The 26479-nt window shown below is 54.9% G+C and overlaps 10 protein-coding genes across 10 annotated transcripts; 4 read left to right on the top strand and 6 right to left on the bottom strand.

The window, feature by feature from the left end:
* Positions 1 to 61: 61 nt before the first annotated feature.
* Positions 62 to 835, bottom strand: GGS23DRAFT_569329 (uncharacterized protein; the record flags this gene model as incomplete). The annotated part of the gene is made up of 1 exon (XM_051516445.1): positions 62 to 835. A coding segment is annotated over exon 1 (555 nt), but the record flags the coding sequence as incomplete, so codon positions are not given.
* GGS23DRAFT_569328 (eukaryotic porin-domain-containing protein) lies at positions 62 to 2226 on the bottom strand. Its single transcript, XM_051516444.1, has 3 exons — positions 1538 to 2226; positions 813 to 1451; positions 62 to 752 (listed from the first exon to the last, which is right to left on the bottom strand). Exons 1-3 carry the CDS (start codon positions 1862 to 1864, stop codon positions 642 to 644), a joined length of 1077 nt encoding a protein of 358 aa, XP_051371474.1. The 5' UTR covers positions 1865 to 2226; the 3' UTR covers positions 62 to 641.
* Positions 2227 to 3339: 1113 nt separating this feature from the next.
* GGS23DRAFT_65510 (bifunctional 6-phosphofructo-2-kinase/fructose-2,6-bisphosphate 2-phosphatase) lies at positions 3340 to 5669 on the top strand. The gene is made up of 5 exons (XM_051521176.1): positions 3340 to 3853; positions 3908 to 3943; positions 3991 to 4258; positions 4319 to 4399; positions 4465 to 5669. Exons 1-5 carry the CDS (start codon positions 3597 to 3599, stop codon positions 5494 to 5496), a joined length of 1674 nt encoding a protein of 557 aa, XP_051371473.1. The 5' UTR covers positions 3340 to 3596; the 3' UTR covers positions 5497 to 5669.
* Positions 5670 to 5948: 279 nt separating this feature from the next.
* Positions 5949 to 9430, bottom strand: GGS23DRAFT_65491 (cysteine proteinase). Its single transcript, XM_051521175.1, has 7 exons — positions 9272 to 9430; positions 8812 to 8969; positions 8626 to 8730; positions 8187 to 8561; positions 7431 to 8133; positions 6216 to 7373; positions 5949 to 6120 (listed from the first exon to the last, which is right to left on the bottom strand). The coding sequence occupies exons 2-7, from the start codon at positions 8917 to 8919 to the stop codon at positions 6113 to 6115; spliced, it is 2457 nt and encodes an 818-aa protein (XP_051371472.1). The 5' UTR covers positions 8920 to 8969; positions 9272 to 9430; the 3' UTR covers positions 5949 to 6112.
* Positions 9431 to 11398: 1968 nt separating this feature from the next.
* Positions 11399 to 13009, top strand: GGS23DRAFT_609828 (54S ribosomal protein L7; the record flags this gene model as incomplete). The annotated part of the gene is made up of 4 exons (XM_051520296.1): positions 11399 to 11658; positions 11732 to 12327; positions 12405 to 12493; positions 12572 to 13009. The coding sequence occupies 4 exons, from the start codon at positions 11399 to 11401 to the stop codon at positions 12695 to 12697; spliced, it is 1071 nt and encodes a 356-aa protein (XP_051371471.1). The 3' UTR covers positions 12698 to 13009.
* GGS23DRAFT_65398 (Fes1-domain-containing protein) lies at positions 12956 to 14307 on the bottom strand. Its single transcript, XM_051521174.1, has 3 exons — positions 14279 to 14307; positions 13915 to 14063; positions 12956 to 13860 (listed from the first exon to the last, which is right to left on the bottom strand). Exon 3 carries the CDS (start codon positions 13832 to 13834, stop codon positions 13115 to 13117), a length of 720 nt encoding a protein of 239 aa, XP_051371470.1. The 5' UTR covers positions 13835 to 13860; positions 13915 to 14063; positions 14279 to 14307; the 3' UTR covers positions 12956 to 13114.
* Positions 14308 to 17450: 3143 nt separating this feature from the next.
* Positions 17451 to 19066, top strand: GGS23DRAFT_65320 (actin). Its single transcript, XM_051521172.1, has 3 exons — positions 17451 to 17538; positions 17630 to 18506; positions 18576 to 19066. The coding sequence occupies exons 2-3, from the start codon at positions 17739 to 17741 to the stop codon at positions 18804 to 18806; spliced, it is 999 nt and encodes a 332-aa protein (XP_051371469.1). The 5' UTR covers positions 17451 to 17538; positions 17630 to 17738; the 3' UTR covers positions 18807 to 19066.
* On the bottom strand, positions 18920 to 20565 carry GGS23DRAFT_65358 (RF-1 domain-containing protein). Its single transcript, XM_051521173.1, has 3 exons — positions 20042 to 20565; positions 19317 to 19882; positions 18920 to 19238 (listed from the first exon to the last, which is right to left on the bottom strand). The coding sequence occupies exons 1-2, from the start codon at positions 20342 to 20344 to the stop codon at positions 19373 to 19375; spliced, it is 813 nt and encodes a 270-aa protein (XP_051371468.1). The 5' UTR covers positions 20345 to 20565; the 3' UTR covers positions 18920 to 19238; positions 19317 to 19372.
* A 1361-nt stretch (positions 20566 to 21926) lies between these two features.
* GGS23DRAFT_597079 (uncharacterized protein) lies at positions 21927 to 22416 on the top strand (the record flags this gene model as incomplete). The annotated part of the gene is made up of 2 exons (XM_051518566.1): positions 21927 to 22062; positions 22178 to 22416. 2 exons carry the CDS (start codon positions 21927 to 21929, stop codon positions 22414 to 22416), a joined length of 375 nt encoding a protein of 124 aa, XP_051371467.1.
* Positions 22417 to 22641: 225 nt separating this feature from the next.
* GGS23DRAFT_65233 (RNA polymerase II Elongator subunit) lies at positions 22642 to 25851 on the bottom strand. Its single transcript, XM_051521171.1, has 4 exons — positions 25529 to 25851; positions 25230 to 25457; positions 22873 to 25151; positions 22642 to 22806 (listed from the first exon to the last, which is right to left on the bottom strand). Exons 2-4 carry the CDS (start codon positions 25359 to 25361, stop codon positions 22677 to 22679), a joined length of 2541 nt encoding a protein of 846 aa, XP_051371466.1. The 5' UTR covers positions 25362 to 25457; positions 25529 to 25851; the 3' UTR covers positions 22642 to 22676.
* Between the last annotated feature and the right edge of the window lie 628 nt (positions 25852 to 26479).

Below are 26479 nucleotides of genomic sequence, written 5' to 3'. Positions count from 1 at the left end.
TTCTTTTTTGAGGGGGAGGGTTCTACGTGTTTTCACTTTCTTGCACTTGAGGAGATGCTTGTAGGTGGCCGTGATATATTTTTTTCTACACTTCGAGGTTGCCCGTATTAAGCAGCCAGGTATAATTACATGCTTCGTGATACATTCCGGAGGATTTTGTCGACGGTCACACCACGGGCCACCACCGACCCCGTCGTGTGTCCGTATGTCATGGTGTCCCGACACCTCTCTAGTGGTCGTCCAATCCCTACTATACACGTTTTCGCCCGTTTCCACCAGAAGCTCTTTAAAAGGAGGCAGAGCTCGGCATCTCGCCCGAGCCCGAGGCCGACACTCGCCGAGCGGCGAATGACGAGCATGATCATAAAGTCTATAGCCATGATGATTGATGTCTGCAGACCCCAACCGCCTGAGAAATGCCCATGTCACACACACACACACCCCTATGTGGGGGATGGGCTTGGTAAGAACAAGGCGGTAGAATAACTGATATCGCACGAGGTTGCCAGCGCGCCGGTGCTCCCAGCGGACAGGTAGAATGCCCATGACCGAGTGGCAGGGTTGTTGTATATTAGGCGTACGATGGCGGGAGCGGGGAGCTTCTATGTAAAGAGTCATCCAAATATGTCGGAGATGGCGACTCAGAAGGGGATATTAGGAGATGCCTGGGGCCCGCCAAGAGCATCCTGTTGCTCTTGCAGCTCCTCGCCGCCAGCCTCGATAGAGATTCCAAATCCAACCTTGGCAGCTTGCTAGTAACGAGTTAGTAAGGAAGGCTAGCCCTCGTCCTAGGGACCGAGAGCCGAACTCACAGTAAAGTGGTCCACGTCAGCGCAGAACGACATGGTGACTGGTGGGGCAACCCGCTTCTCCAACACGCAAGATAGCTTACCACCCGAGTCGACCTGTGCTCGGAACGTCGACATGCGAAAGTCGTACTTAACACCAACATACGTAAGGCCCTCCCTCCGCATAGAACCCCCCATCATGGCAGCGGGACTGGGAGATGTCATCAGGGTCATGTCGACGCCAGCCTGCACCTTCTCCGACAAGCGCCGCCAGTACGTAGCGTTCAAGGCGCCCTGAGCATGCAGCTGCGCCGTCGCAATCCAATCGTCCGACTTGTACTTGGCGCAGTACGCGAGGGTGGACTCTGGGGGTTGGTTGAGCGCGGCGCGTTGCCATACGGCTTCGATGCCAAGGGAAAGTTTGCGGGTAACGGATTGCAGATGGCTAAGGATGAAGATGCCCGTCAGGCCGCCTTCGAGATAGGAAGGATTCAGCATCTTGAGAGAGGATGTAAAGTCCCCGCCGGTGTACTCGTGCTCAATCGAGGCCATGTCCTGAGATCCTATCTGGAATTGGGTCTTGGTAACGAGCGAGGGGTTCCACCGATAGTTGAATCGCGTTGATAGCATGCCCTCATTGTCCATGTTCCCTTGGAGGAAAACCTGGAGCGGTGCGGGAACATGCATGTCAGCTTACCGCGAGCCAAACGAGGAGCGGAGGGGCGTGGGCGATCTTGTCGCGAACCAACCTTGTTCGTGCCGAAGAGACCGGCGAAGGCATAGGGCTTCATGTGTTCGCCCATGGCAAACTGGTGCGAGACCTGGAACAACGGGGACAGGCTAACGGCCTTGGTGAGGTCGGCTCTCAGGCCGGTGTGCATATAATTGGTGACCGAAACCTCGCGCTGGACCTCCTTTGCGATTGTCTCGATGGAGCCAGGATTCGACAAGCCGAGCTTGCCTCGCCGGTCCGAGAAGGACCTGTAGGCGTCGGAGACGGCATTGGCTATGGGGTTTTCCGCGAGGAGGCCAAAGAGCGACGACCCAGACGCCTGCGACCCGGAATGGAAGGCCATGGCCGGGAGGTGAGGGAGAAGGCGAGGCAAGGCAAGGCAGCAAGAGGCCTCGGCGATGCACAGCAGTAGCGATTCAAGAGGTACGCCAATATCCCCTCCCGTTGTTCGCGGCAAATCTTTCCCAAGGTTTGTGGATGAGGTCGCGTGACGAATGCTACGTAGAGAGCCTCCGAGATGTGCGGGCTCTCAACGCGATGTTGGGCCCAAGTCGAGGGTATCGTGAATTCAGCTGTCTCGACGGGGAGCGGGCGAGGGAGGGAAAAAAAAAGGTCAATTGTGATAATCTTTGGGGGGGGTTTGCGGCAGTGAGATAACCTGCCTGCAGCCACAGGCTCCTACTCGTTCATCCTTACCTTACCTAGTTTCCTTTGAGAGGTTCCAGCCCCACCGGACTTTCACCGCCCGGAATAATTATTCTGCCATTTGTGCGGGTGCCCGTCTTGGGTATGGGGTTATGCATATATGGAGGCATGCAAGTAACCTTGCTTTGCCTTGCCTGCCTTGCCTTAGGTAATGCTGCCTTGCCCTGCCTTGCCCTGCCTTGCCCTGCCTTGCCCTGCCTTGCCAGAGGTACGTACCCCACCTTGGGTCCTCCCGAGGTTCCAATTGCTCTCTTCCCCCTCCATCCTGGTCATCGCCTCTCTCCCTGGCCCTCCTATCATCGCACTCCCCATCCTACTCATACATCAGATCTTGGCGAACCCGTCCTAGTACTCTCCTAACTACCTAAGGCCTGGATGGGTCGGTGTCGATTGCGTAGCGACAACCCTTCGCCTTTCCTCTCTAGAGCATCTAGCAAAGACTCCATCAAAGCCATCGACGACATCACCCTCATGTAAAAAGCACTCGGGATTCCCCAACCCGTACCTTGATGACAGAACCGGCCGATGTACCAGTGTTGCAGCCTTTAGATGGCCGACCTTGTCACGCGATTATAACCGCCTCGAGCCGCTGCTGGCATCCTTCTCTTCATTCGCTCGAACCCGCTGTTGCTGTCTCTCCAGTTGCTGTATTATTAGTGTCGAAGGTCGCCTCCTCTTACTATCCCGTCCTATTACCGGGCGGTTGCGCTATTCAGTCAGCTTTTGAGCATAGCTTCTCTCTGCTGTCGCCTTACTTCGGCGTAGCCGTGTCATCTCGCCCAGCGACGCAGTCTCGTCTGACTAGCTAGGTATGTACATAGGCCTAGGGAGCTTCCATCCCATAACACTGAACAGTTCCCAACCAGACTGCTCCTTACAAACTCTCTCCCTCCCTCTGTGGCCGGAGGCTTGACTTATACCACACGGACTGCTGCGCCTTCGCCAACACTACGGGCTGCCGTGACCGTTCCTGACCACTTAGACAACTGAAGAGAAAGGAAGGACTTCCCCTCCCTCCCCGCGAGTCGCTCCCACGATGGATACGTTACTGTGAGTGCCACGTCCTTGCTTAATGAGATCCCTCCTTCTCTTCGGCCTCCCTTCTGGGAGAGACCAGACAGCGACTTTAGTGCTAGAGGCACGACGCAAAGTATGCACCAACTTGCTGCCAAATCATCCTTCTCACTGGGTGGAATATGTAACTCCTCAGCTCCGCCGTGATATCTACGGCCTAGCGGCTTCGAATGCGAATTTGGCGGGCCCTTGGGTAGCGCAAGATTTAGTCCTTGTTACCTTTATCATCTATATCACCAACACACCGCTGCTGCTGCCTTCTCTTTGTCCCTTTCAAAGTGTTCCCTTTCGTAAGAATGCAGCGGCAAATCCACCTAGGCAATATCGTCCATTATCGAGGTGGATCTGACACTGATTCTCCTAGGACTGCGGATATCGCCGCGAACGCTCCCAGGTATCGGCGCAAGAGCAGTACCTTCATCGACGGCATACACGATGTTCCGGAAGATGGCGATATGGCACCGGCCCAACTGTACAGCACCATGTCGGGGAGACTCTTCCACTCCGGCCGTATCGCCATCGTTATGGTGGGACTCCCCGCTCGGGGCAAAACGTCAGTTCCGACCAGCTCTCTTGCATTCAAACCGCTCGCTGACGGCTCCTCTAGTCATATTGCTGTCTCGTTAGCTCGGTATCTACAATGGTATGCTAGGCACACTAACACCGCGAATACCGTCTTACATGTTTTAGGCTGGGGGTCAAAACACGGATTTTCCACCTTGGAGATTATCGTCGTGCCACCGTTGGCCAAGGCGGCCACGTACCCGAGGATTACTTCTATCCTAACGCCTCTCCGGCCTCTATTGTACTGCGCCAGAAGATCCTAAAGAAGTGCCGAGAAGATATCTACGGCTGGCTCAACCACGAGAACGGCCAAGTAGCAATATATGATGCGGTAAATCCTACTGCGAGTGGTCGTCGTTCGCTAGCCAAAGAGTTTGCGAAGCACGACGTCCAGGTAGGATATTGCTGTTGGAAACCCACCGATGATCTAGGCCCATCGCTAACTACCCTGCAGACCTTGTTTCTAGAGTCATATGTTGATAATGAACCGCTACTCCGGGAAAATGCGCGTAATGTCAAAATTGGCTCTCCTGATGTAGGGTGCCTGGAGGACATTGTATCTCTTCTCCGTAACTCAAGGCCACTGACATATAGCTTTAGTTTGCCAACATGGATCCCGACGAAGCTGCGAGGCTCTACCTGAAGCGGATAGAGACCAAAATACCTACTTTCGAGACAATGAATGAGAAAGAACTAAACTATATCAAGATGATCAACGCAGGCGAGACGTTCTTCTACAATAACGTATCCTTCAACTACCTCTCGCACCGGATCGTCTTCTACCTAACGAATAGCCATGTTCAATCGCGAGCGACATTCTTCGTCCGGCCCGGCACTGCAATAGAAGAAGAAAGCTATAAAGCCGATGCGCCGCTGTCTGAAGAGGGGCTCAAGTATGCCAAGGTTATGACCGAAACAGTGATCAAGCATCGTGAGCAGGAACAAGCATCACAAGTTACTGAGGGCGGTCCGGAAACGCCATTGCGTTCACTTACGGTGTGGTGCTCGACACGCATGCGCACGCTGCAAACGGCAGACGTATTCAAAGAATTAGGATACAAAGTTCGTCAGCGCAGTCAGATGGCCGAGATCAACCCGGGTGTCTGCGAAAGATTGAGCGAGCGAGCCATCCGCCGCCTCTACCCAGAGGAGGTTGAAAAGCACGAACACGATCCTTACCATCATCGGTACCCCCGGGCTGAGTCTTATCATGACGTCGCTGTGCGACTAGAGCCCATAATCTTGGAGCTTGAACGTGAGCAGAACGACTTATTAATCATCGCTCACGAGAGCGTGCTACGTGTGCTATACGCCTATCTTATGCACTGCAGCACCATGGACATTCCCAACCTCAAGTTCCCGCGCAACGAGATCATCGAGGTCATCCCAGGCGCATACCAGAATGAGGCTAAGCGAATTCATATCCCAGGCCTAGATCCCAGGACGGTCCCTGGATCGCCGGAAGACATCCGAATCCCGGTTCCGGATAGTGCTTCCGAAACCCCAACCCCACTTCCCGGAGGCGGCCTGTCGGCATCTGTAGCGCCTTCGATCGTTATCGAGAAGCCGCCCGAGAAGGTGATCAACACGGCAGCCGAGGCCGTCAGGGACAAGATCACAGACGAAGATTAACGTCCTATCTAGATAGACCCTTACCTACAAATTCGCTTAACGAAACCATGGCGGACTCACATTGTTATCTGCGGCTCCACGACGCCGGGTTGTATGGGCGGGCATTGCTCACGGATAGATGGATAGCATTAGATGGCTTATTAGATTATGAGCTTCCGTCTTCCACATTGTCGCACACATATAAAGAGCATGTAGAAAGTCCATCAACTGAAAAAATCGATCAGCCGGAAAGAAGATCATATTAATATCGTTTTTGCTCCAGGACGCCCGCCGATTTTTCTTATGCATTAAAGCAAGCCACTGGTGGCTGTCGAATCGATGGCCCCCCCCCGCTTCTGTCTATGATCAGATGAAACTTCTCTTTCCCTTCCCATAGCACCATACTAATGCAAACCGGTCTTGAGCATCCCAAGTCCTTTTGTTTCTATCCCCTAACCTGTATGAAAAGGTATGCGTACGTCCACAAACGGAACATGTCACTGTCGTTGCCGTGTCTTCTTTTTCTCCTTGGTTCCTGGTGGAACTTGACAAAAGTTCAGTATCGCCAAACGCCTGCCGGGTATCTCGTTTATCAAAACAATTAGACCTGCCCCATCTGTGGGCAGAAATAAAAGTACTACTGCACTGTGATACCAAGTTAGTATACGTGGTTCTTGGAGATTGTAGCGGTGACTCCCAGGCTGGACGGGCAAGATGAAACGGGCATAGGCGATACTTACCAATGCATTCCCTATCAGGTACATTGGCTTTCTTATCCTTTCCTTTCCCTTTATCAAATCGTGTGCCCGATTTGCCCCTCTTCTGAGCGGGAGCTGTATCCAGATCCGTCTCCCTCTGCTCACTCGCGTTAATAAGCTCGAAGTCATCGTCGGTGTCCGTTGCCGCCGAGTCTTTAAGTGGTTCCTTGCTCGGTTTCATCAAACCCCCTATTCTTGCCACCGTCAGGCTTATCCGGCCTTCACCGGCTTGGCTTTGTGGTCGGCTCTTGTTACCGCCTCGGAACCTCGCAGCCGCACGGCTAAACCTCTGCGCCGTAGTAGGTTCTTCGCCCGGCGTGACAGCTGGCGAAGGCCCGTCCAATGCTAACAACCCTGAACTTGTCATATTTAAGTCACTGGGGATACTGCCTCGGCGAGATACAGTAAGGAATCCATCTTCGTCGGCGAAACTACGACGCGGTAGTTGCTCCAACTCGGCCGAGAATCGCACGCTGCCGCTGGACGATGGCTGAGCACCCGTCCCTTCAAAGTAGCTACTAGGCTGACGGGACACCACGAGTCTATCCTGGCTTTGCGCGGCCGAAGTCTCCGAGTTTGTCAAATTCAAGGCAGCGTCGTTATATGACGGCGGTTCTGCGTCGGTGCCCTCCGTTGAGCTATCCGCTACGTCCACAATGGGGACGATCTGATAGAATAGCAGATAGGGCATCTCGTCTTTCAGCGATTGTTTAATGTCGTCGACCGGCGCTACCCTGTTCTCCGTCGCGAGGTCGTCGAACTTAACCCACTGAGCCTCTTCATAATCCGGAGGGGGGTCGCTATCGTGTCTGCGATTATCAGTAAGCAGCTTTGGGGCTATGCGGCAGAACGATATATAATGTCCGGAGTGCAACGAATCCCCTCGATGACAAACCACAGACTGAAGTACAAGTTTGTAATCAGCGGCCAGCCCGTTAGCTTCTACATGCCTCTCGTCCATTATGAAATGAGGCAGCCGCATGCTGTCTGGGATGTCGATGTATGTGTTCTGGCGCTTCATGATGCCCCTCTCATCCATCATGTACCTCTTCAAGCAGATACCGACAACGGGACGTTGGTTGAAGTGCCGTGCGACCTCGAGGTCGCTTTCCGGCTCTTTACCCGCGGGCGAATGCCAAGCTAGAATCAAAGTTAGTCCCGAAGTTACAGCGGCGAATATGTGAGGATCCGTCATACGTATCAGCTTAAAGAATTGCCAGGCGGGTATCGTCACGGCTGTGACCACGGACGCCGTCCTCATGGTTCTATCGAATAAGGTTGCGGTGTCAGACTCGGAAGATTTACCCTGCTCCTCAAGCACGACTCGCTGGATTATGCTTTCCGTCCGACTTCGATGGCGTCGCAACGCTAATTGGGATCCCGAGGATTCTGTTTCGGGGGTTGGTGGCATGGTGGAGGCGTGGGCGTTGATGGATACCCTCCCTCTTCGCTCTAGATGTGAATCATCGTGCGGAGAGGGCGTAGAAGGGTCGTATTGGTCATCGGTAACGATCCGAATGGTATTCCTTGCTGTGCTTGGAGGGTCAGGCGCTTTCGGCGTCGACGGCGACTTCTTAGCTCGCTCTTCAGCTTTCTTTTCGTCTAGACTGTCCCTCAGAACGTCAACCTGGGAATTAAAGTATTCCTCTAAGCAATCCTCTAGCCTTATTCCCTTGCCGTCGGTATCAGACGGTACTGCGAGATTCAGCAGCCTTTCGTAGACAACCTTGTGGTCCGCATCGTCATTTTTGCCTTGGTGGAATAGGTCAACCTGCAGAGGAAGGAGGGGAAGCTGGAGAGTTTCTGTGATGAAGGCGAAGGCTTCTGATGTGTCCTGCTGTTCTAGCAACTGCGCCTCCTTCCAACCGCACGCAGCCAATGCGTCTTGGATTTTCTCGGTCTGCTCGTGGTTAGTTCCACCATCGCCCTCCAGGGCCGAGGGAGACTTCGCACCATGTTCGTTTCGATCAGCTTCCCACTCCTCAGCATATTGATCCAAAGCCGTAGCAGCGCAGCCAGCCGCTTCTGCGGCTCGTCCATCGAGTCATTCTTGAGCATGCATTCGAAAGATTCGAGCTTGGCAAACATGGCGAAGAGGAGAGAGTCGAGGTAACAGGTTACGTTCCCTCTATTCTCGGCGCCGAGCATGTGGACAGCCGGATTGTAACTGACGATCTTGCCAGTGAGGGCCTTGTGCTGCAACATTAGCAGCTCGATAGCTTTGTCGACATCGCCAGAAGAATAACCAGCTTCGAGGGAATAGCGAATCTGGTCGTCGCTCAGGACGGGAAAGTCTAGCTCGGAAACTCGTCGTCGTACGTCTTCGATCTATCCAGGCACATGCGGTCAACGGCTAGGTCACTCGGAGTGCAAACAAAATGTAACGACGAACCTTGGCGGCCTCCTTTTCTTGCTCCGTCGCAACACTGTTCAGAGATTGCTTCGTGGGATCGGATTTGAACAGGGAAAGAAACAATTCAGAGGATAGAGGTCGGTGCTAGTAGGAGGAATAGGAGTCAGCGAGAGCAAATTGGACGCCGACAGATGGCTGCATAGTGAAGCTATTCTATTCATGTACCTTGTGGGCGGGATCGGAGGATCGACCGCGACGGTGATCGCCATTCTTCTCGCGGCGGCCGAGGAACTTTCTAGGATTCATGGTGGGGTTCCGTTCGTCTCGCATCATGTCACCCCGAGGGGGGAGGTCGGTCTGCGGGCGGTTCAGGGCAAGGGAGGCTGAAGAGGCGACACGCTGTCAACAGTTTATTATTTACCACCGCCCAACGACCCTCGGTTCATATTCGAATCGACGATGACGGGTCGAACACCACTCTATACGGCCGGTCGCGAAAGGGTTGAAGAGGGCGAGAGAGCGAGAAACGAACGAACACCTCTCCTGCGGTACCTGCAGGAAGAAGGCGGGTTGACGGAGGGACCCTACGGGGAAAGGAGGCTCCGAGGTTGCAGCAGCTTGGATGCTAAGGCTGGAGATGGTGGTATGGAAGGAGATCTTGCATGATTTAACGGATAGATCGTACCGGTTTCGTCGCGCGACTCTCCAGAACAGGGCCGGGTTAGGAGGAGCAAAAAAACCAGACGATTAAAAAGAGGAGTGAGATGTAGAAAGAGAAACGGTGAGAGAGGAGGAGGAAGAGGAGGAGGAGGATTGGGGAGGGAGGATGTTAAGAGGTGACAGCGGTAGCTGGGTACTAAAGTAGGTGCCTCGGCCAAGAGAGCAAGTTGAAACTTGGGAAGAGGCGCTCTTTCTGGTCGCGGTGATGATGGGGACGGAGTCGAGGTGGGAAGCCGCGGGAAGCCGCGGGAAGCAGTTGCCTTCTCAGCGCTCGCTTTCTTGCTTTCAGGAGCGTGCGACGAGAAGGAAGGGACGAGTAACGGATATATTCCTCTAAGCCGTATGTGCTGCAGCCTGAATGAAGAAGGAGGAGACTTGCGTTACGGAAGTTATTCGACGTCGGCAGCCAGATGTACAAGAATGCCGCTTGTTCTTTTTCTGTTCCTCATAAGCCACAAGGACGGCTTTTATGTAGGTAGGTAGGTAGGTAAGTAGGTAGGTATTACATCTATTATATAGGTATAATATGTCACAGCGGCACCTGTTGCATCCGCGACTAGGGGGTGTAGGTACTTAGATTCTCCGTAGGCGTCTAAAGTGCCTAACGTCCCCATACAGTGGGTTAAAAAAGGACGTAATGTCCTTAGGAGGTACCTACCTACTAGGCATTTTAGGCAGGTTTAGGTACCTAAGGTTGGGGAGTACACCTAAGTCAGTCTCAGTCTGCGTACGTGGTACAGTATTACAGTACAGTAGCATTAACCCGCAATACGTAAACTCGGGCGTAACGCAGAGGGAAGATCATGCTCAATCGGCGAAAGGCAACAGAACCAGGCCCCCGTTTACGTAGTCGGTAATAGGTATATACATGCATGTAATGGCATCAGAGCTTGGGGGTAGTAAATTTCTACCTACAAATGTGGTAGGATTCGCAAAGCAGACAGGCCTACTCTGCATTGAAAGGTACCTACAGAGGCTACAGGTATTGAGCCAAAACCTAGGTTAGTAGCTAAGGCGCTATAGAAGGAGAGAAGAGAAATAGAGGGGAGGGGGGAGGTAGTATCGATAATATATTTATAATACTAATACAGTATTATTATAATATATGATAATATAGTATTAATAAATGTATTTATAAAATATAATATAATTATAATAAAGAAAATATCTAATATTTACTTTTAATTGATTTTTAATTTTAATATTATATTTATTCTAATAGAGTAATTTAATTTTAATATAAATTTAAATAATTAATTTAGTTTTTGAAGAAATTTTTATATAAGTATATTATTTATATAGTAATTATATCATAATTTAAATTTTATTTATGTTAATATAATTATAAATATGCCTTTAGTAGATAGTAATTATTTTTAAGGATAGAAACGGCCCTGGACATAGTGTCGATAGACCTTTATCTCTCCGTATGGTAGGTAGGTAGATCAATTATAAGTATGTAATGCTACCTGCTTGTATTTCTAAACGTTGTCCGCGCTGGTTCCAATGTCAATAGAGCTCTCCCACTGCCTAAGAAAGGAATGGTGCTGGTCGGCCGTTTCCGTGCCTTGGGTGCCTACCAAGGGCAATGGGCATCACTGAAATCTATACGAGGAACATTCAGCCTACTAGGCAGCACTTACATATACAGGCGAGTGAGTCCGATTCTGTTACTTTAGGTACCGAGGTTAGATCAGACCTGTTCTACGGGGAACGTGGGGTTGGCCGTACTACCTAAAAATAGAGGCGGCAGCCGCTAACTCGTCAAGGCCGACATACCGACCAGTTACCCTTACAGTTACCCTTACAGGCACCTGACCAGTGGGCTTCCAGGTAATACCAGGTAGGTATGTGTGTGTCCTGGCTATCGGACATTCGTTTTGCCGATATGTTCCGTTAGGGCCATTTCCCCACTGCCATGGAGGCGGGCCGGGTATAGGTATGTACGTAGTAGGTGTTGGATGAAATTTCCATCGAGTTGCGCATGTGCACCACCTGAGCTTTGCGACGACGTGGGTTGATTGACCAAGAAGCAACCCGCGACAGTCAGCTCTTGCGCCCACGACCCCTCGCGTTGGCTCGCCGTTGTACAATGGCGACGCTGCGGGGGATGCCTCGCGCTGGCCGCCAGCTTCTCGGCCCTCCGTCGCGCTGGCAGCCCTGTCCGGCGAGTCTACAGAGATGCGCATCCACCACCGCCGCCGCCGCCTCTACCTCCCCGACTGCGCCAGTGATACCCGACATCGAGCAGGATTCCAGCTTGGAGTCGCCGATCGTAGTAAGGGAGCACGCCAAGGTCGTCGATCCGCGAAAGAGAGCAAGCCGCAGAAAATTCGAGCTCCCCCCCGAGAGGTAGGGTGGAGCTCTAGCCGAGACTGGGAAGGAGAGGATATTTATTAACAGAAAACCTCGCGTGCGTGCATAGATACCGATACCATCCTCCAAAGTTCTATCGAGGACCTTTTCACCCTGTTCAACCGCCGCCGTCTTCAGATCCCGTCGCCCGAAATTTTGTGCCTGGGCCCTTCAACCTTCCCCGACTCAAGGAGACCTACCAATCGACTTTGGCCTCCGATATCATGACGCTCGCCTACCAGCACGTCCCCCCGGGGACACCCCCAAAACCCGAAAGGATACGACTGCGCGAATGGGACGATTCGTCGCCCTACATGAAAAACCGGCCGAAGCGCGGACCACGGGGTAGCGACGTCCTTTTCCCGCTCGAAAAGAGCATCACTTGGAGAAACATCCCGAAGATCAAGGCGGTGCATCTAGCCATATACGCGCCCTTGGCGAAGCACAACCCAGACCACCTCATCGTCGGAAGGTCGGTGCTGCAGACGATCACGGGCGTCCGTCCGTCCATCACGACGATCAGGCACAGTGTTGCTCAATGGTCTATTACCGAGGGCGACCGGACCGGCATCAAGGTCTCGGTCCGCGGGGATCTGGCCTACGAGTTCGTCGACAAGCTCGTCCACCTAGTATTCCCCAAGATCAAGGACTGGAGTGGCATCCAAGGTTCGTATCGAGCGGCGGGTCCGAGAAGAGGTGGACGAAGAAGAAGAAGACGACTAATCCCGGTAACGATAATCTAGGCACCTCGGGCGACAGCACCGGTAACATCGGTTGGGGGTTCACCCCGCAAGACATGATGTACTTCCCAGAAATCGAGGCCAACTATTCTGTAAGCACCTGACCACGGAAACGTTTAGGCAGCAAAGGCGAAATATGTCTCCTGACTTATGCGCGTGTGTACGTCTAGTTATACCCGTCGAAGATGATCTCCGGCTGCCGTTTCGTGCTCGAGACCACGGCCAAATCCGACAGGCACGCCAGGCTGCTCTGTATGGCCCTGGGAATCCCCTTCCACGGCAAGCTGGTGGACTAGGCGGGTAGCGAGACGTGCGGCTGCTCCCGGCTGGTTTGTACGCGGTGTAAGATGTTGATGGCATCGCGCGCGCGGCTTCCATGTGGAGGGACGGCGCCATAGACGGTTGTAAAACACAGCTGTACGATGATAACCCCAAAAGAAAACAAATCCATCTATAAGATGAGATAGTGCCTTTTTATCTTCCTCCGCCTTGTCACAAGGCATACTTTGCTGCCGAGATGCGGATTCTTGACACAATAGGAGACGACAATTCCCACCTTCCACCTCTCTCCACCCCCCCCCCCTTTTTTTTCATATATAAAAAGGAATCATTGCCCAAGTGTACCCGCCGTTGAACGCCGACAATGCCACGGTTACTCTAGTTCCCCTCTTGAGCTCGCCTCGTAAAACCCGTCGTCAGACTAGTTTTAGGAGCTACGCGGCCACGGCTCTCTGCTTTAGACCGTTTATTAGCTCATCCACAGCATCCATATCGGCGGCGTCGATGCCGTCCTGCACGTGTTCGCCGCGCTTCCGCAGCTCTCTTGCGGCGACATCGAGGGCAGGCTGGTAGTTTCGCACCGCGGAGCTCAAGGCGTAGACGGCCTTGCGGCGCACGTCTTTAGCCTCCTCCTCCTCTCGCTGCCCCCCCTCGTCCTTGGTGTCGCCATTGGCGCCGCCCGCGGTGTCGGCCGCAGGCTCCTCGGCGGGCAGGCGCTCGCCGAGGGACATGCGGACGAGGCGTTCGACGCCACCGAGGGCGACGAGGCGCTCCTGGCAGGGGGAGTTGTTCTGTACGGCGGTGCCGACGCACCACGCGGCCATGCGGCGGAGGTCAGGCTCGGCGTGGGCGAGGAGGGCGAGCAGCGGGGACCAGAGGCCGAGTGTCGCGAGCAGGTTCGCGTTGTCGAGCGACTCGACGAGCTGCTCGAGGTTGTCGAAGGCGATCAGGCGCGCCTCGAGCGAGACGTCGGCGTCGGCCGAGGTGATGGCGACCATGCTCGCGCGCATCAGCTCGGCGTCCGAGGGCGCGCCCATGATGGAGGCGAGCGCAGCCGCGTTGAGCGACGAGTTGTGCTGCGGCGCCGCCGCCGAGTCGGAGGGCGTCGAGTGCTCGATGCCCCACCTGAGGAGCTCGTTGAGGTTCTTGTCCATGGCGATCTTATTTTATGCTGCAACTGCTACTTATGTGGTTACCTCGTCGGTGACGACAAGAGCCGGGTAATGAAGCTAACGGATGGATGTGCACACTATGGGTGTCTATGAGTGCTAGTGGAAACCTGCTCTCGCTCCGTGCTCTGTTTTTTTGGAATCGATGTTGTGGAATAGAATCTAGGCACGCCGTATTTTAATAAAACCCCTTCAAGGCGCCACTATCCTAATGCTTGGAGGATTTAGTCATGATGCAGGACCTAGAAAGATCGCCCAGATTCGGGAAGCTTCACCCCGATAAGACTGATAAGCCGGGAGGTGAGGAACGAAAAAATGAACGAAACAGAGAGCTTCGGGTGCGGTAAGCCAGCTACAGCCACAACATAGCGCTGGAAGCCCGCGCCACAAATGCCCCTCCCTTGGACCCCGCCTTATGAGTAGACTTACCTAAGGAGGTAGTAGCCGAAAGCGGGACTTCGCTCAAGCTGATTACATAATCTATCAACTTGACCGCTCCAAACAGCTCGACTTGCTGTCGACTTGCATTTGCCCTATCCACACGAATTCACTTCATGGACGAATACATGAGGCCTAAGGGGAACGACGACGTGCTGGAAATTACTTGGAGTTGCTGTGAGTGCAGCACAGGGCCTCGGGGGGACAACCGAAACGACATTTACCTAATGAATAGCAACCAATTTCTGCCCAATATCGATGATCGATGCCTTGTACTTACTTGTGACCCGTTGCACTACGTAACCCCTCCCTACCGCCCAGAAAGCCAGCTGATATATAGGTAGTAAGGCACCCAATGTAGGTATGTATAGTACATAGATAAACACGGGTGCTTGAAAGATAGCATGACGTCTAGCTGGTAGGAAACGTGGTAAAAGAAGAAAACCGCTATCACGTCTATACCTCGTAGTCGTACCCTACCTTAGGTACGTGCCGATAGGCAACCGCCATGCTAATCGGCGATGGATGCTGGGATAGATGGTTGATGATTTCGGTACCTAAGGTAAGGAGGCGGTTAGGTACCTAACACTCTCTGAGGTCTCCCAACGGGAAAGGCACCTGTACCTTGCGTGTATGTACCTAGGAGTTGGGCTTGTCGCGCGCCCACTATGAGTAGAGGCTTCGCCCCTGCATACGCAACCCACTCGCTCCCCACGACACTGACATGTCGGACCCGGATAGGCGATGCCTGCTTGGCGCCGACCTCTGCTTCCCGCAGCGGCTGACCATGGCTACGACGACTGTATGTAATGGCGGTAGGCGGGCTGTTTACACCCCATCCATCCCCGTCCAAATTCCTGACCTGCCTCCGGTACGTAATTGTGCCTCCTTTGCGGATGCTAAGCCACGGGCGATAGCATCACATTCTCGAGGCTTCTTCTAGTGCGTCTATAGATGGTCCCGTGTCTTTCCCCCCGTCAGCACTTACCACACGTAGGTAGTCGCTCCAAATCGGTCCAACAGGCAGCCCTGGTCCGGATAGGGGCAGGGATGGAGAAGGAATTGGGTAAGGTAGATTCAGGTAGGTCGCGGCAGATTTAGATATGAGGACCTATGCAGAGGAATACTGGCGGTATGCAAATGCCTGCTCACCCGCCTGAGGTGCCTACCGGTCACATAGCGACGTGCATACTAGGAGGTAAGTACCTAGGTAGGCACCTAGGTAGGTACCTAGGTATGTAAACATGCGCGCATGGTACCTACGCGGACGCCCGCGAATTACAGACAGAGGTGCCTACCTAGGTACCTACGTACAACAAGGTAAGGGTCCTTTATACAGCCAGGTATTTATGTATGAGTAGGTACGTGCTCGGTTGGCGTAATCTTGGCGAGGGATCAGGGTCTAGATTCTAAGCACCTTCATAGGCGCAATAACCTGATAACGAAGAAAAGAAGACGAAAAAAAAGAAAAGCAGCGGCTATCAAGCAACACGACATGTTCATGCTACTACCGTCAACACCTATGCACATGTCGACTAACATACTAGGCCTGGGCAGTGCGTTGGAGATGGCTTCGTCAGATGCCGGGCAACTAATGCCGTCGAAGACGGGAGGATGGATGGAGCATTACATTTCGACTACTGCCTGGTAACCAATTCTAGGTCGTCAGCGGTTTCTGTGAAAAGGGGGGGGGGGGGGGGAGAAGGGGGCAACTCGGTACCTACAGAAAGGGGGGGAGGCCATGTCCTCATCCGTTCCCGACCTCTCTAGGTACATTCAGAAAGGCGCCAACCAACGCTACGTAGATGTATTTGTTTAGGACTCCCGGAAGGTTGGATACTTCTTCGCTGAGAACTCACCTAAGGTAGGTAAACTGAGGCCTAATTGTGTGTTGCGAATATATGTTGTGCACCCGCAAGATGCTGGAGGTCTACGTGGTAAGGCCTACGTGTCTGCGTGCGTACTGCTTCTTGGAACTTCCTCCCGGCTAGGCGTTGTAATATTACGTCTGCGAGGCGGTTAGGTACATACCTAGGTAGGTACCTAGCTGCCAATCTGTTGGTAGGTACCTCTTCTTAGGTGTCTATATTAGGTACCTTAGGTATCTCTAGGCAGGTAGGTTAGGTGCCTACCCTAGCTTAGCGGTGCGCTGAAGTCGACGCGAAGGTACCTGTCTACCTCTACCCTTTAAATGCAATGGCCCGTGGCATCTATAAGGTGAAGCCGGTGATAAGGGGACAGAAGTACAGAGTACCTACTTCTGTCCTGCTTACCTACCTACCTCCACCTGGGACGCTCCCCCTGAATATCCCTACCTCCCTCCTATGCCTAAGAGCGACGAGTCTGAGAGAGGGACATGAGAGTATGGTCGCTGTCTTGGTACCTACCTACCTAGACCTATCGCCTATATCTGACCAAGGGGCAATTATATAGGAGTATGTACGAATCCGAGCTTGGGGGGAGGTATGCTGTCCACCTGGTATGCTGTATAGGTACCTACCTACCTTGGTGACCTGAGCGTAGGTTGGCTCAATCCCGACCGCTCAGAGGTATTCGGTACTTGCCAGTCCTGCCCCGCCTCTTTTTTTGTTCGGCCCACAAGTTCTTCCAGCGAACTGTGGAATCGGTGGCATCAAACCAGACCTCGCTCCTCCCTTTTCTCCCACACTCCTCGCCCAAGAATCAACTTGGTCTCTCCGACTTCGACCCTAATAAAACCAACCTCCCAACGTCAAAACAAAACCATCTCTTCCCCCCCTTCTCGCCGTCCTCTGTCCGCCAGTCGACCTCGAGAAACCAACACATTCTCTGCTCTGACGACCCGGGAATCGCGTGGGCTAGTAGCAGGATCCTCGTTCTCTCCATTTCCTCACCCTTCTTGACCTTTCCCTTATCCTACGGAAACCGCCACAATGGAAGGTAATTCTATCCTCGCCCATCCCCTTCGTCCCCGACTCGACTCAGGTCTCGTTGATACGCTCGAGTATCTTGCGATGGCTAATCCGTCTTTTCTATCGCAGAGGAGGTTGCTGCCCTCGTTATCGACAATGGGTAAGATCCAGTCCAGTCTCGCCTCGCCGCATCATCGAGCGCTCTGCGTACAAAGGGGAACTAGCGGCCAAGCGTCATCCCGGCCCCTAGGCTTCGCCCGCGAGCTACATTACGAGAGGACCTCTTCGCTGACAATGAGCCCAGTTCGGGTATGTGCAAGGCCGGTTTCGCCGGTGACGATGCTCCCCGAGCTGTATTCCGTGAGTCTCATCCTCGCCCAACAACCGCCCCCACCCGCGCTTCATCAGCGGCAGCTTCAAAAACAAAAACCTGCCTAACATGCGAGCATAGCGTCCATCGTTGGTCGGCCCCGTCATCACGGGTAAGTAACCACTCGGACCTCCAGCAACATGCCTGGATATCCACGCGGTTGGCGGTACCTGACCGTGACGTTAGTATCATGATCGGTATGGGTCAGAAGGACTCGTATGTCGGTGACGAAGCACAGTCGAAGCGTGGTATCCTGACTTTGCGGTACCCCATCGAGCATGGTGTCGTCACCAACTGGGATGATATGGAGAAGATCTGGCATCACACCTTCTACAACGAGCTGCGCGTGGCCCCCGAGGAGCACCCCGTCCTGCTTACGGAGGCTCCCATCAACCCCAAGTCCAACCGTGAGAAGATGACCCAAATCGTCTTCGAGACGTTCAACGCCCCCGCCTTCTACGTCTCTATTCAGGCCGTCCTGTCCCTGTATGCCTCTGGTCGCACCACCGGTATCGTGCTCGACTCCGGCGACGGTGTCACCCACGTCGTCCCCATCTACGAAGGTTTCGCTCTCCCCCACGCCATTGCCCGTGTCGACATGGCCGGTCGTGACTTGACCGACTATCTCATGAAGATCTTGGCCGAGCGCGGTTATACCTTCTCTACCACCGCCGAGCGAGAAATCGTGCGAGACATTAAGGAGAAGCTGTGTTACGTCGCTCTTGACTTCGAACAGGAGATCCAGACTGCTGCCCAGAGCTCCACCCTGGAGAAGTCGTATGAGCTTCCCGACGGCCAGGTCATCACTATTGGTAATGAGCGGTTCCGTGCGCCCGAAGCTCTCTTCCAGCCTTCTGTCCTAGGTCTCGAGAGCGGCGGGATCCACGTTACCACCTTCAACTCCATCATGAAGTGCGATGTCGACGTCCGAAAGGATCTCTACGGAAACATTGTCATGGTACGTACAGATTTGTCCAATAGACCCAGAAAACCGTAGCAGGCGAGTAACTGACGTTGATCTTCACAGTCTGGTGGTACTACTATGTATCCTGGCCTCTCCGACCGCATGCAGAAGGAAATCACTTCCCTAGCCCCGTCATCGATGAAGGTCAAGATCATCGCGCCCCCCGAGCGGAAGTACTCCGTCTGGATTGGTGGTTCCATTTTGGCCTCTCTGTCTACCTTCCAGCAAATGTGGATCTCTAAGCAGGAGTACGACGAGAGCGGCCCCTCGATCGTCCACCGCAAGTGCTTCTAAGGTATGCCTGATAGCGTGATCCTCCGTCTTGTCTTGGAGATGAAGCGACTTTCCCGCCCTCTAACCAGAAATCAGGAACCCAAACCCCCGAGTGTTCGATAACTTGCTACGAGCTTACGATAGTCCCGAGTGGAGTGCGCATGTATCCTAGTCGAGACTCGTATCTACTAAAGGTTCTGATAATGGTCGAAAGATTGGGGCTGTATTACTCCGAGAGAAGAGAATATGAAGTGCTTTACCTTTAGGAGGCTATTCATGCACGGGATGGAGTAGACAAATCCAGCCGAGTTTGATCGTATACTATCTTGTTTCTTCGTCACCTAAATGCGTTTGGCGTGAATTTTGTGCATCGGCTACCTATAGAAACCGGGGGCATTACGCGTGGATTCGGTAGAGTAACTAATCTTGCAAAAGTTGTTCGAATCACCCTAGCTATCGTCCCGATTTAGCATATCCTTTAAACCTTGGTGGATAATTAGGGGAATCGAGCCGACGGAGGCATGTGCCTACGCGAACGAGTATGTTATCCACCACACTAGATCTCCATATGTTTGATAAAACGCTCGTCACTTTTTACCGTGGGGGGCCTCGTTGTGTTCATCTCCTTCCTCGATGTCGGCTTCTTTCTCATTCCCGTGCTCGTGCTCTTCTGGCCTTGGTTCGTCGTCGTCGTCGTCGTAGTCGTCGTCGGGGTCGCTGAATCCGTAGTATTCCGGTTCGCCATTGTATCCGAAGAGTTCCTCTTCAATCTCCCGCCTTCCCTTCGGCCAGCCGTAGGAGGGTACGGCGGTGGTATCGAGTGGCGCGGGATGCTGCTGCTGGTCCTGCTGGTCCTGCTCCTGGTCGAGCTTGCGGTACTTGCGGCGGCTCTTCTTGGCGGAGCTAGCCTTGCGGCGGCGGTGGACCTCGCCGACGACGGCGGCGCGGCTCTCGTCGCCGCGGTCGAGGCGGTCGAGGCGGTCGGCGAGGAGCTCGCGGGCGATGGTGCGGTTCTGGCTGCGCGAGCGGGTGGCCTGGCACTTGACCACGAGGCCGGTGGGCAGGTGCTTCAGCTGGACGGCCGAGTTTGTCTTGTTCTGCGCATCTTTGGGGGGGAGGGCCAAGACGGGCGGGGGGGGTCGAGGTTAGCGCGGTTGTCGTTGTTGTTGTTGTTATTGTTGGTCTTTGCGAGATTTCGCAGCGTACGTAGGGGGGGGAAGACGACGACAAAAAGGAGGGAGAGGGAAACGACGCACGATCTTCTGGCCTCCGGGGCCGCTGCCCTTGAGGAACGACTCCTCGATCTCGTCCTCGGGCGGCGGCTTGGGCCGCGGGGGGAAGTTGGAGTTCTTGGCGCCCTTGGGCCGCGGCGTGGTGGCTGCGAGCCCGAACGGCCTCCCCGCGCCGGGGGGCGCGCAGCGACACCGCGGGGCCAGCGGCGGCGGACGGGCCAGGGCGGCGCCGTGGCCGCGGGCGAGGCTCGCTAGGCCCCAGGACGAGGCGAGGCGCCGGGGGAAGGCGAGGAAGGAGAGGGCTCGGAGGGGTCGCAGCGGCGCCATCGTAGCTGTGGAGGAGGACGAGGACGAGGACGAGGCCGCGGTTGCGGTCGAGATATAGGCGCAGCCGGTTCGGAACGGGGGGCTCGAAGGCGAGCGGGTGAGCAGGAATGCGAATTGGCGAGGGACCTGGCCGCCTTTGGCTACTTTTTTTTTTCTCCTCCAGTGGACGGAGGGGATGACGTTTTTTCCAGCGGATAGCTTCAGCGCGGTGCGTGCGTGCTACGTACCTAACGTAGCAGCGGCACCGCACCAGGGGACAACTGCACATTTTCGGTTCGATAAGTTGGCTTACCTAAGGTGGGCATGCCCTGCACCTGAATACATAGGTACCTCTCAGTAAGGTGGCTCCACCGTTACACGTGCACGCGGTGTCAATTTCCGGCTAGCCCCTAATGCCGGAGTCCAATCGGTCCATGGCCTGCCCTACACGTTTCTTGGATTTTCTTTATTATTTTTTGTATTTCTACACGTAGTATTTTATTATTTTTATTTTTATTTCGGTTTTATATTTTGCCCATTTTCTTTCTTCGTCCTATCAGCTTGCTGTCAACCCCATATAAGTAGGTACAAGACCAGCAGAATGTAGAGGGAATAACAAGTATCTGCTATCCGTCCCGGGGGGGGGGGCCCGTAATTCATCTACAGGGGATGATGCTGGCCGCACTTATGCACCTCTCGCACTGCAGATTACGTCGTAACCCCCGACACGCCCAGACAGCTCCCAATTGGCAATTGCCCATTGGCGATTGCGCGTCCTCCTCAACCTCCCTCTCCCTCCCCGGCTTCTACGTACCTCCCTCTCTTTCTTGTCCTCGGTGTGGATGGAACCAGTACATGCAAACAAAACTGCCTGCTAACCGACAGGCCAGACAGAGAGGAGGATAGAAGGGGAGCCGTGGACGATACCGACTCGACTCGACTTGGCTCGACTCCAACCCTGCTTGTCCAATCCATACCTTACTCCACGCAAAGAGGACGTAGGCCTCGACGGACTTCCTCTCTCTCTCGTTTTCCCCTTTCCATGCACAGGCCAAGCCCGATTTCTTTCTCTTCCTCTCTCTCTCTCTCTCTAGAACTCCCCCTAGTTCGGAATTGGTGATCCACGGCATCTATCTACTTGCTGCCTACGTCGCCTCTAACACACACATCACTTCTATTTCTCCCTCCTCTCTCTCTACTCATACCTATACTACTACCCCCAACAACAACAACGACAGCCGCCGTAACGACCTTCCCTTCGCTCAGCGTCTCGTTTCGTCCGTCGCCCCCCGCCCTCCTCTGTATCCCTTGGCGGAGACACGATAGAGAGGAGAAACCAGCCAATCGCTGCGGCAAGAACTTCGACCCCCTTTTATCTACCGACCGGCCTAGCCCACCAACCCACGATCACGTGACTGGGACGAAACACGTATAGATAGACCGCGACGCGAGTCCGTAATAGAGATTCGTCCGCGTCTTCTTCCCCTTGTGGACAAGCCCAAAACCGAGAGATTCCGGCGACGGTGACACGAGCAAAAAGAGAGTCCGCAAAAGAAAACGCCCCCAAGATACGAGCAGAAGGCTTACCTCTCTACGGCCCACGATGGAGTACCTCACGAAACAGCCCGAGAATCTCTCGCCGCCACAGCGCTTCGGACGCTGGCTCCGACTAAAGCAGTACCAGATCGAAGTCACTTTTGGCGTTTATATGTTTACGCCGACGGAAAAGTTCGCATTCTGTGAGCTATTCCCGCCTCCCTGCCGCTCACTATTTATCTCTCCCCCTTCTCAGCCGCTCCCGCCCGTTGGTTTGGAAACGCCCCCTTTTTTTCTTCTTCTAACGCGTACCCACAGGGTCTGTCGTGTTCCTCCTCTGCAGCCTCTTGACCATCGCCGTCGTCCTCTACCTCCCGCAACACGTCCTCTTCATCCTCAACCGGGCTTGGTTCTACGTCGTCGGCGGAGACAGCGGGTTCGCGTCCAACGTCGTCGCCGTCAAGAACGGCGCGCTGTCCCTCGCGACTTCGTTCGGCACGAAAACGCTAGCAGCCGCCCCTACGGAGGTGGCCGAATCGATGAGCCGGGAGCTGTGACGCGCGCGCCGCGGACTAGACGAATCTCAAAATACGAAGGTACTCTATCAGAGGGGGGGGGGGGGGGGTTGATATTTACGATTGATGGCGTTCGGATCGATTTGGTGATGTGTATCAAGAGAGTGGTGCGGGGTGCGGCGGGCTCACGAGCAGACGTCTACGAGAGAAGAACCAAAAGCAAAGAACCGTAATAATAATAATGACACACAAGCGCACATACACGTACACATTTGGGGCGGGGGGTTATACGGGAATGAGCCTCATGGATTGCTGTTTTCCTCTAAGAAGGCGTATACCCTGAGCGAACCGTCTTCCGCGGCTATCGCCAGCTCTCTCCTCCTCCGCCGCGGCCTCCACGCGAGTTGCAGGACGGCCTTCGCGGGCCAGAGTCTTGAAGGCATCTGTCAGCGACCTGGCTTCGCCACATCGAGCGCGGGGGGGTTCCGTGGAACTTACTCTGGCGTTAGATGTAGCGCTGAGCGTACACCGAGGGACGTCTCGTCGAGCGTATATATCGAGATCTTGCCGACCTCGGTCCCTACGGCGAGGACCATGGTCCCTCCCCCGGCGGCGATAGAGTTTAGGAAGTCCACGGCGGTGACCGGGTGAGTTTCTGGTATCGTAGTCGCGCACGAGATACTACCACCGGTAGTGTCCGTCGAGTTGGGACTCGGCGATCCTTCCCTCCTCCATATCTTGACTTGCTTGTCGCGGCCGGCGGTGGCGAACACCAAGGAGTCGGAGTCGGCCGCCCGCGGCGACCACGCCGCGTCGAGGATCATCCGCGAGTGGCCCTTGAGGTTAGACTGGAGGAGCCCGTAGCTGCCGGGCGTGCCGCCGTCGTCCCTCTCGAAGACCGCCCATTGTCGGTCCCGCCCGACGCTGAGCAGATGCCGGTCGTCGGGAGAGAATCGCAGCCGCGTCGCGGTGAGAGAGTGGGCCGTCAGCGGCGGCTTCACCTCAGTCCACCGCTCCGTCTCGAAGAGGCGGATGACCGCGTGGTTGACAGAGCTTGCCTTGCACGCGCTGGCGATGAGGGTCCCGTCGTGGCTCACGGCCAGGCAGGAGATCTCGTAGCCGTGGCCGTAGAGCTTCTCGATCTCGGGCCAGAGTGTGTGCCGTGACAGGCTGTCCTCGAGCGGAGGGTGGTCGATCTCGAGCACAGATCTGCGGACCATCCGGTCGGGATCGGGATCGGGGCCGGCCGCTCGGATCTGATCCTCCCCCCTTCCTCCCTCCTGATCGTCGTTGACAGCGTCAACGGCCTTGTTCGAGAGGCCGAGTACCGGCATATTGGCAGCGTCCGGCATTGCCTCGATGTGGTCACTGTCGATGTCACACAGACTGCCAAGGAGCCTCGCCACGGCCTTCGGCTCGTCGAAGACGCGCATCAGCTTCTCGTCGGCACCTGACACGAACCTGGTGTCCCCGAGCGAGTCGATGCTGTTAAGGTCGTAGCCGTGGATCTGCGGACGAGCCATCTCGTGCCAGGTTCGTTGGCCGGCCCCCCGACTCCAGCTTGCGTGCAGCCGCGTCGTTTGATCGGTGCTCGTTGAGAGCAGGTAGTCGCCCTTTTGAGACCACGCTATCCCGGTGACTGCCTTGGTGTGGCCGCTGATACCAACGCGCGGGATCCACTGTGTTGGCTCTCTACTATGACTCCACCACCTCCAGCTACCCGTCCGTCCGAGGCACGCCACCGAAGATCCGTCCGGAGACCAGAGCCCCGTCCAAAACCCACCGGTACTGCCTGTCGCCGTCGTCGCGCCTTTCTCTCTGCTAATCTCACCGAGCCTGACCGTCGTGACCCAGATGCCCGAGGTTCGGTCCGCCTCCCATATAGCTAGCGTGTTGTCTGCCGAGGTTGAGAGGAGCTGGAGTATCCCATTGGGAGGGTCCGAGTACCATTTGGCACTGTAGATCCAGTCATCGTGACCTAGTAGCAGCGCCTCGAAAGTGATGGAATACTGCTTTTCGGCGACCTTCAGCCTGTGGGCCTTGTTGGAAGGGGACTTGCCGGGGAGGAATGCGCCCATGGACGGGTCGGTACCGGCCGCGGGCGCGGGTAGGTCCTTGCCCTGGTGGAACCTCCACAGGCGGATATACCTGTCCTGACTCGCCGACGCCAGGATGAGGTCGCTACCGGGGGCATCGTCTTCGCGCGCGAAGTCTAGAGAGCGAACCCAGCCCTCGTGTCCGGACAGAGTCGCCTCGTGTTGGAATTCGGTGTTGGTCCCCGGGCCGGCGACGAAGACTTGGATGGTGTTCCTGGTTCCGGCAGCGGCCAGCACTAATACTTCTTCTTCTTCATCGCGAGCGAGACGGCTTAACGCTATCGAGAGCGGGAAGTATTTGGGGCTAGTCTGGATGGTCTGCAGCAAGCGAGCCTGGTTTCCGTCGAATGCCCACAGCTTTATGGAGGCATCTGCGGCCCCCGTAGCAAATAGCCTGAGCGCCGTGCCTTGTAGTCTTCCTTCACGGAGGATGGCTATGCAGTTAATCGGGGCGGCGTGGGCCTGCACGGTCTGGATGCAGGCGACGGCACCTGACCCGGAACTAGGGTCGGGATCCAGGCGGCGGTCAGCGGGGAGGACCCAGATCCTCAGACATTGGTCGTCGGCGCCGGTAAGCAGATACGTCCGGGACTCTCCGTCGAGCGCGGGGAGGAAGCTAACGGCCTTGACGACATCCTTATGTCCCGAGAGGAGACTGGTTATACCTCGGGGTCGCGAGCCCTAGAGAAAAAGGAGGCGGGGGAGGGCATATACCATCAGCGACGGCATCAGGTGGTGTAATGCGGCAGTCGTACCTACATGGGGCCGCCAGAGGGCGACGTTGGAGCCAGCACCGAAGGCGACGAGGCCGTCCGGGCTCCAATCGGCGACGGCGGTGTGCCTGTTGGCACCGGCGGATAGGTATTCGACAGCGACGCGGCAGTCCCCCATGTCCCCCCAGGATTTCTCCTTGCTCTTCTCTCTCCTTCTGTCTTTCTCTCTTTCTGTTTCCTCCTTTTCGTGAAGGGGTGGTGGTGAGGGCGTTGCCTCGGGTTCAGTTAGGACTGGGATGGATTCCGTCCGTCTCATTGGACGTGCTCGAGAGCTGCACTACCTACCTAGGTACTCATACAGGCAAGCTCCTACTCTTACGTGAGGTACACGGGTGCCTCCCAGCCTAGGTACAGTCACCTGTCACCCTACCATTAGGTACCAATGATACCGAGTTGTATAGGTAGGTTAGGTACCTCTCACGGTGTTCCTCGGTGTTATATTGTCTGTACCCGCCCGCCCAAGGTACGTATCTAGTAGGTACTAGAGGTACCTCTGAGTCTCCCACTCTCTGCCGCTCTCTGCCAGCTGACGGCCGGCCCTACCGAGGACCGACCCTACCTTAGGAGGGTTACCTATTAGAGTGTGATATTATGTAATCGCGATGCTGAGGATGGAATTTTAGGAGGTTACAGGTATCCTGAGGACCTCAGGTGTGCGGTTAGGTAGGTACCTAATATCTCTCTTCTCCTCATCTCCTTTCACTCACCAAAATCCCCCAATGCTCGCTTGAGAAATAACACACATGCCTATGCTCACGACACACCCTCTCTCTCACTTATCCACCTGTCTATGCCATCTATGTAGATATATAGGCATGTGTTATACCTACCTATTTTATACAGGTACGCATACTTACTTACTCGTGGCGGCAAGCCAATGCGTCATTGCCGGAGCAGCACAACAACGGCACCTATACCAACATATCCACATTTACATTCATAGATCCATATCCCCTCTAGCTCGAGATAGCTCGCAAGGTGAGGGGGGGTATAGCAGAGGCAGACTATCTGGTTCCCGCTCTCGCAGTCATACGGGAATCGAAGGCGTTCCCCTTAAGTAGTCCTTAAGTAGTGTTTGCCATCCACTCGTTCTTGGCGTCGTGGGACAGGATTCTTCCCGTAAGGCTGGCTGTCGTCTCGGGGGCCGCATACCCATTGATCGATATAGGCGTGCGTCTGGCCTTGTGCCAGCCCAGCGTGCTCCCGCGTCGCCATCGCCCGACGAACCTTGCCGCT

The sequence above is a fragment of the Durotheca rogersii genome (genome assembly GCF_024521655.1).
Source record: "Durotheca rogersii strain YMJ 92031201 chromosome Unknown GGS23scaffold_11, whole genome shotgun sequence".
NCBI classification, from domain to species: Eukaryota; Fungi; Ascomycota; class Sordariomycetes; order Xylariales; family Xylariaceae; genus Durotheca; species Durotheca rogersii.
Note: the sequence above shows the minus strand (reverse complement) of the source record. Positions and strands in the feature narration are given on the sequence as shown.

Coding starts and splice junctions, on each gene's coding strand:
- GGS23DRAFT_65233 (XM_051521171.1), bottom strand. CDS start 25,361: ATGGGGGACTGCCGCGTCGCTGTCGAATACCTATCCGCCGGTGCCAAC. Junction 25,152..25,229: donor TCGCCCTCTGGCGGCCCCAT/GTAGGTACGACT, acceptor CTTTTTCTCTAG/GGCTCGCGACCCCGAGGTAT. Junction 22,807..22,872: donor GCGCTACATCTAACGCCAGA/GTAAGTTCCACG, acceptor GATGCCTTCAAG/ACTCTGGCCCGCGAAGGCCG.
- GGS23DRAFT_65320 (XM_051521172.1), top strand. CDS start 17,739: ATGATCGGTATGGGTCAGAAGGACTCGTATGTCGGTGACGAAGCACAG. Junction 18,507..18,575: donor TCTACGGAAACATTGTCATG/GTACGTACAGAT, acceptor TGATCTTCACAG/TCTGGTGGTACTACTATGTA.
- GGS23DRAFT_569328 (XM_051516444.1), bottom strand. CDS start 1,864: ATGGCCTTCCATTCCGGGTCGCAGGCGTCTGGGTCGTCGCTCTTTGGC. Junction 1,452..1,537: donor GTCTCTTCGGCACGAACAAG/GTTGGTTCGCGA, acceptor GCACCGCTCCAG/GTTTTCCTCCAAGGGAACAT. Junction 753..812: donor CTGACGTGGACCACTTTACT/GTGAGTTCGGCT, acceptor ACTCGTTACTAG/CAAGCTGCCAAGGTTGGATT.
- GGS23DRAFT_65398 (XM_051521174.1), bottom strand. CDS start 13,834: ATGGACAAGAACCTCAACGAGCTCCTCAGGTGGGGCATCGAGCACTCG.
- GGS23DRAFT_65510 (XM_051521176.1), top strand. CDS start 3,597: ATGCAGCGGCAAATCCACCTAGGCAATATCGTCCATTATCGAGGTGGA. Junction 3,944..3,990: donor TTAGCTCGGTATCTACAATG/GTATGCTAGGCA, acceptor TACATGTTTTAG/GCTGGGGGTCAAAACACGGA. Junction 4,400..4,464: donor TCAAAATTGGCTCTCCTGAT/GTAGGGTGCCTG, acceptor ATATAGCTTTAG/TTTGCCAACATGGATCCCGA.
- GGS23DRAFT_65358 (XM_051521173.1), bottom strand. CDS start 20,344: ATGGCGCCGCTGCGACCCCTCCGAGCCCTCTCCTTCCTCGCCTTCCCC. Junction 19,883..20,041: donor GCCCCGGAGGCCAGAAGATC/GTGCGTCGTTTC, acceptor AAAGATGCGCAG/AACAAGACAAACTCGGCCGT.
- GGS23DRAFT_65491 (XM_051521175.1), bottom strand. CDS start 8,919: ATGATGCGAGACGAACGGAACCCCACCATGAATCCTAGAAAGTTCCTC. Junction 8,731..8,811: donor CCTCCGATCCCGCCCACAAG/GTACATGAATAG, acceptor TCCTCCTACTAG/CACCGACCTCTATCCTCTGA. Junction 8,134..8,186: donor AGCTGATCGAAACGAACATG/GTGCGAAGTCTC, acceptor AACCACGAGCAG/ACCGAGAAAATCCAAGACGC.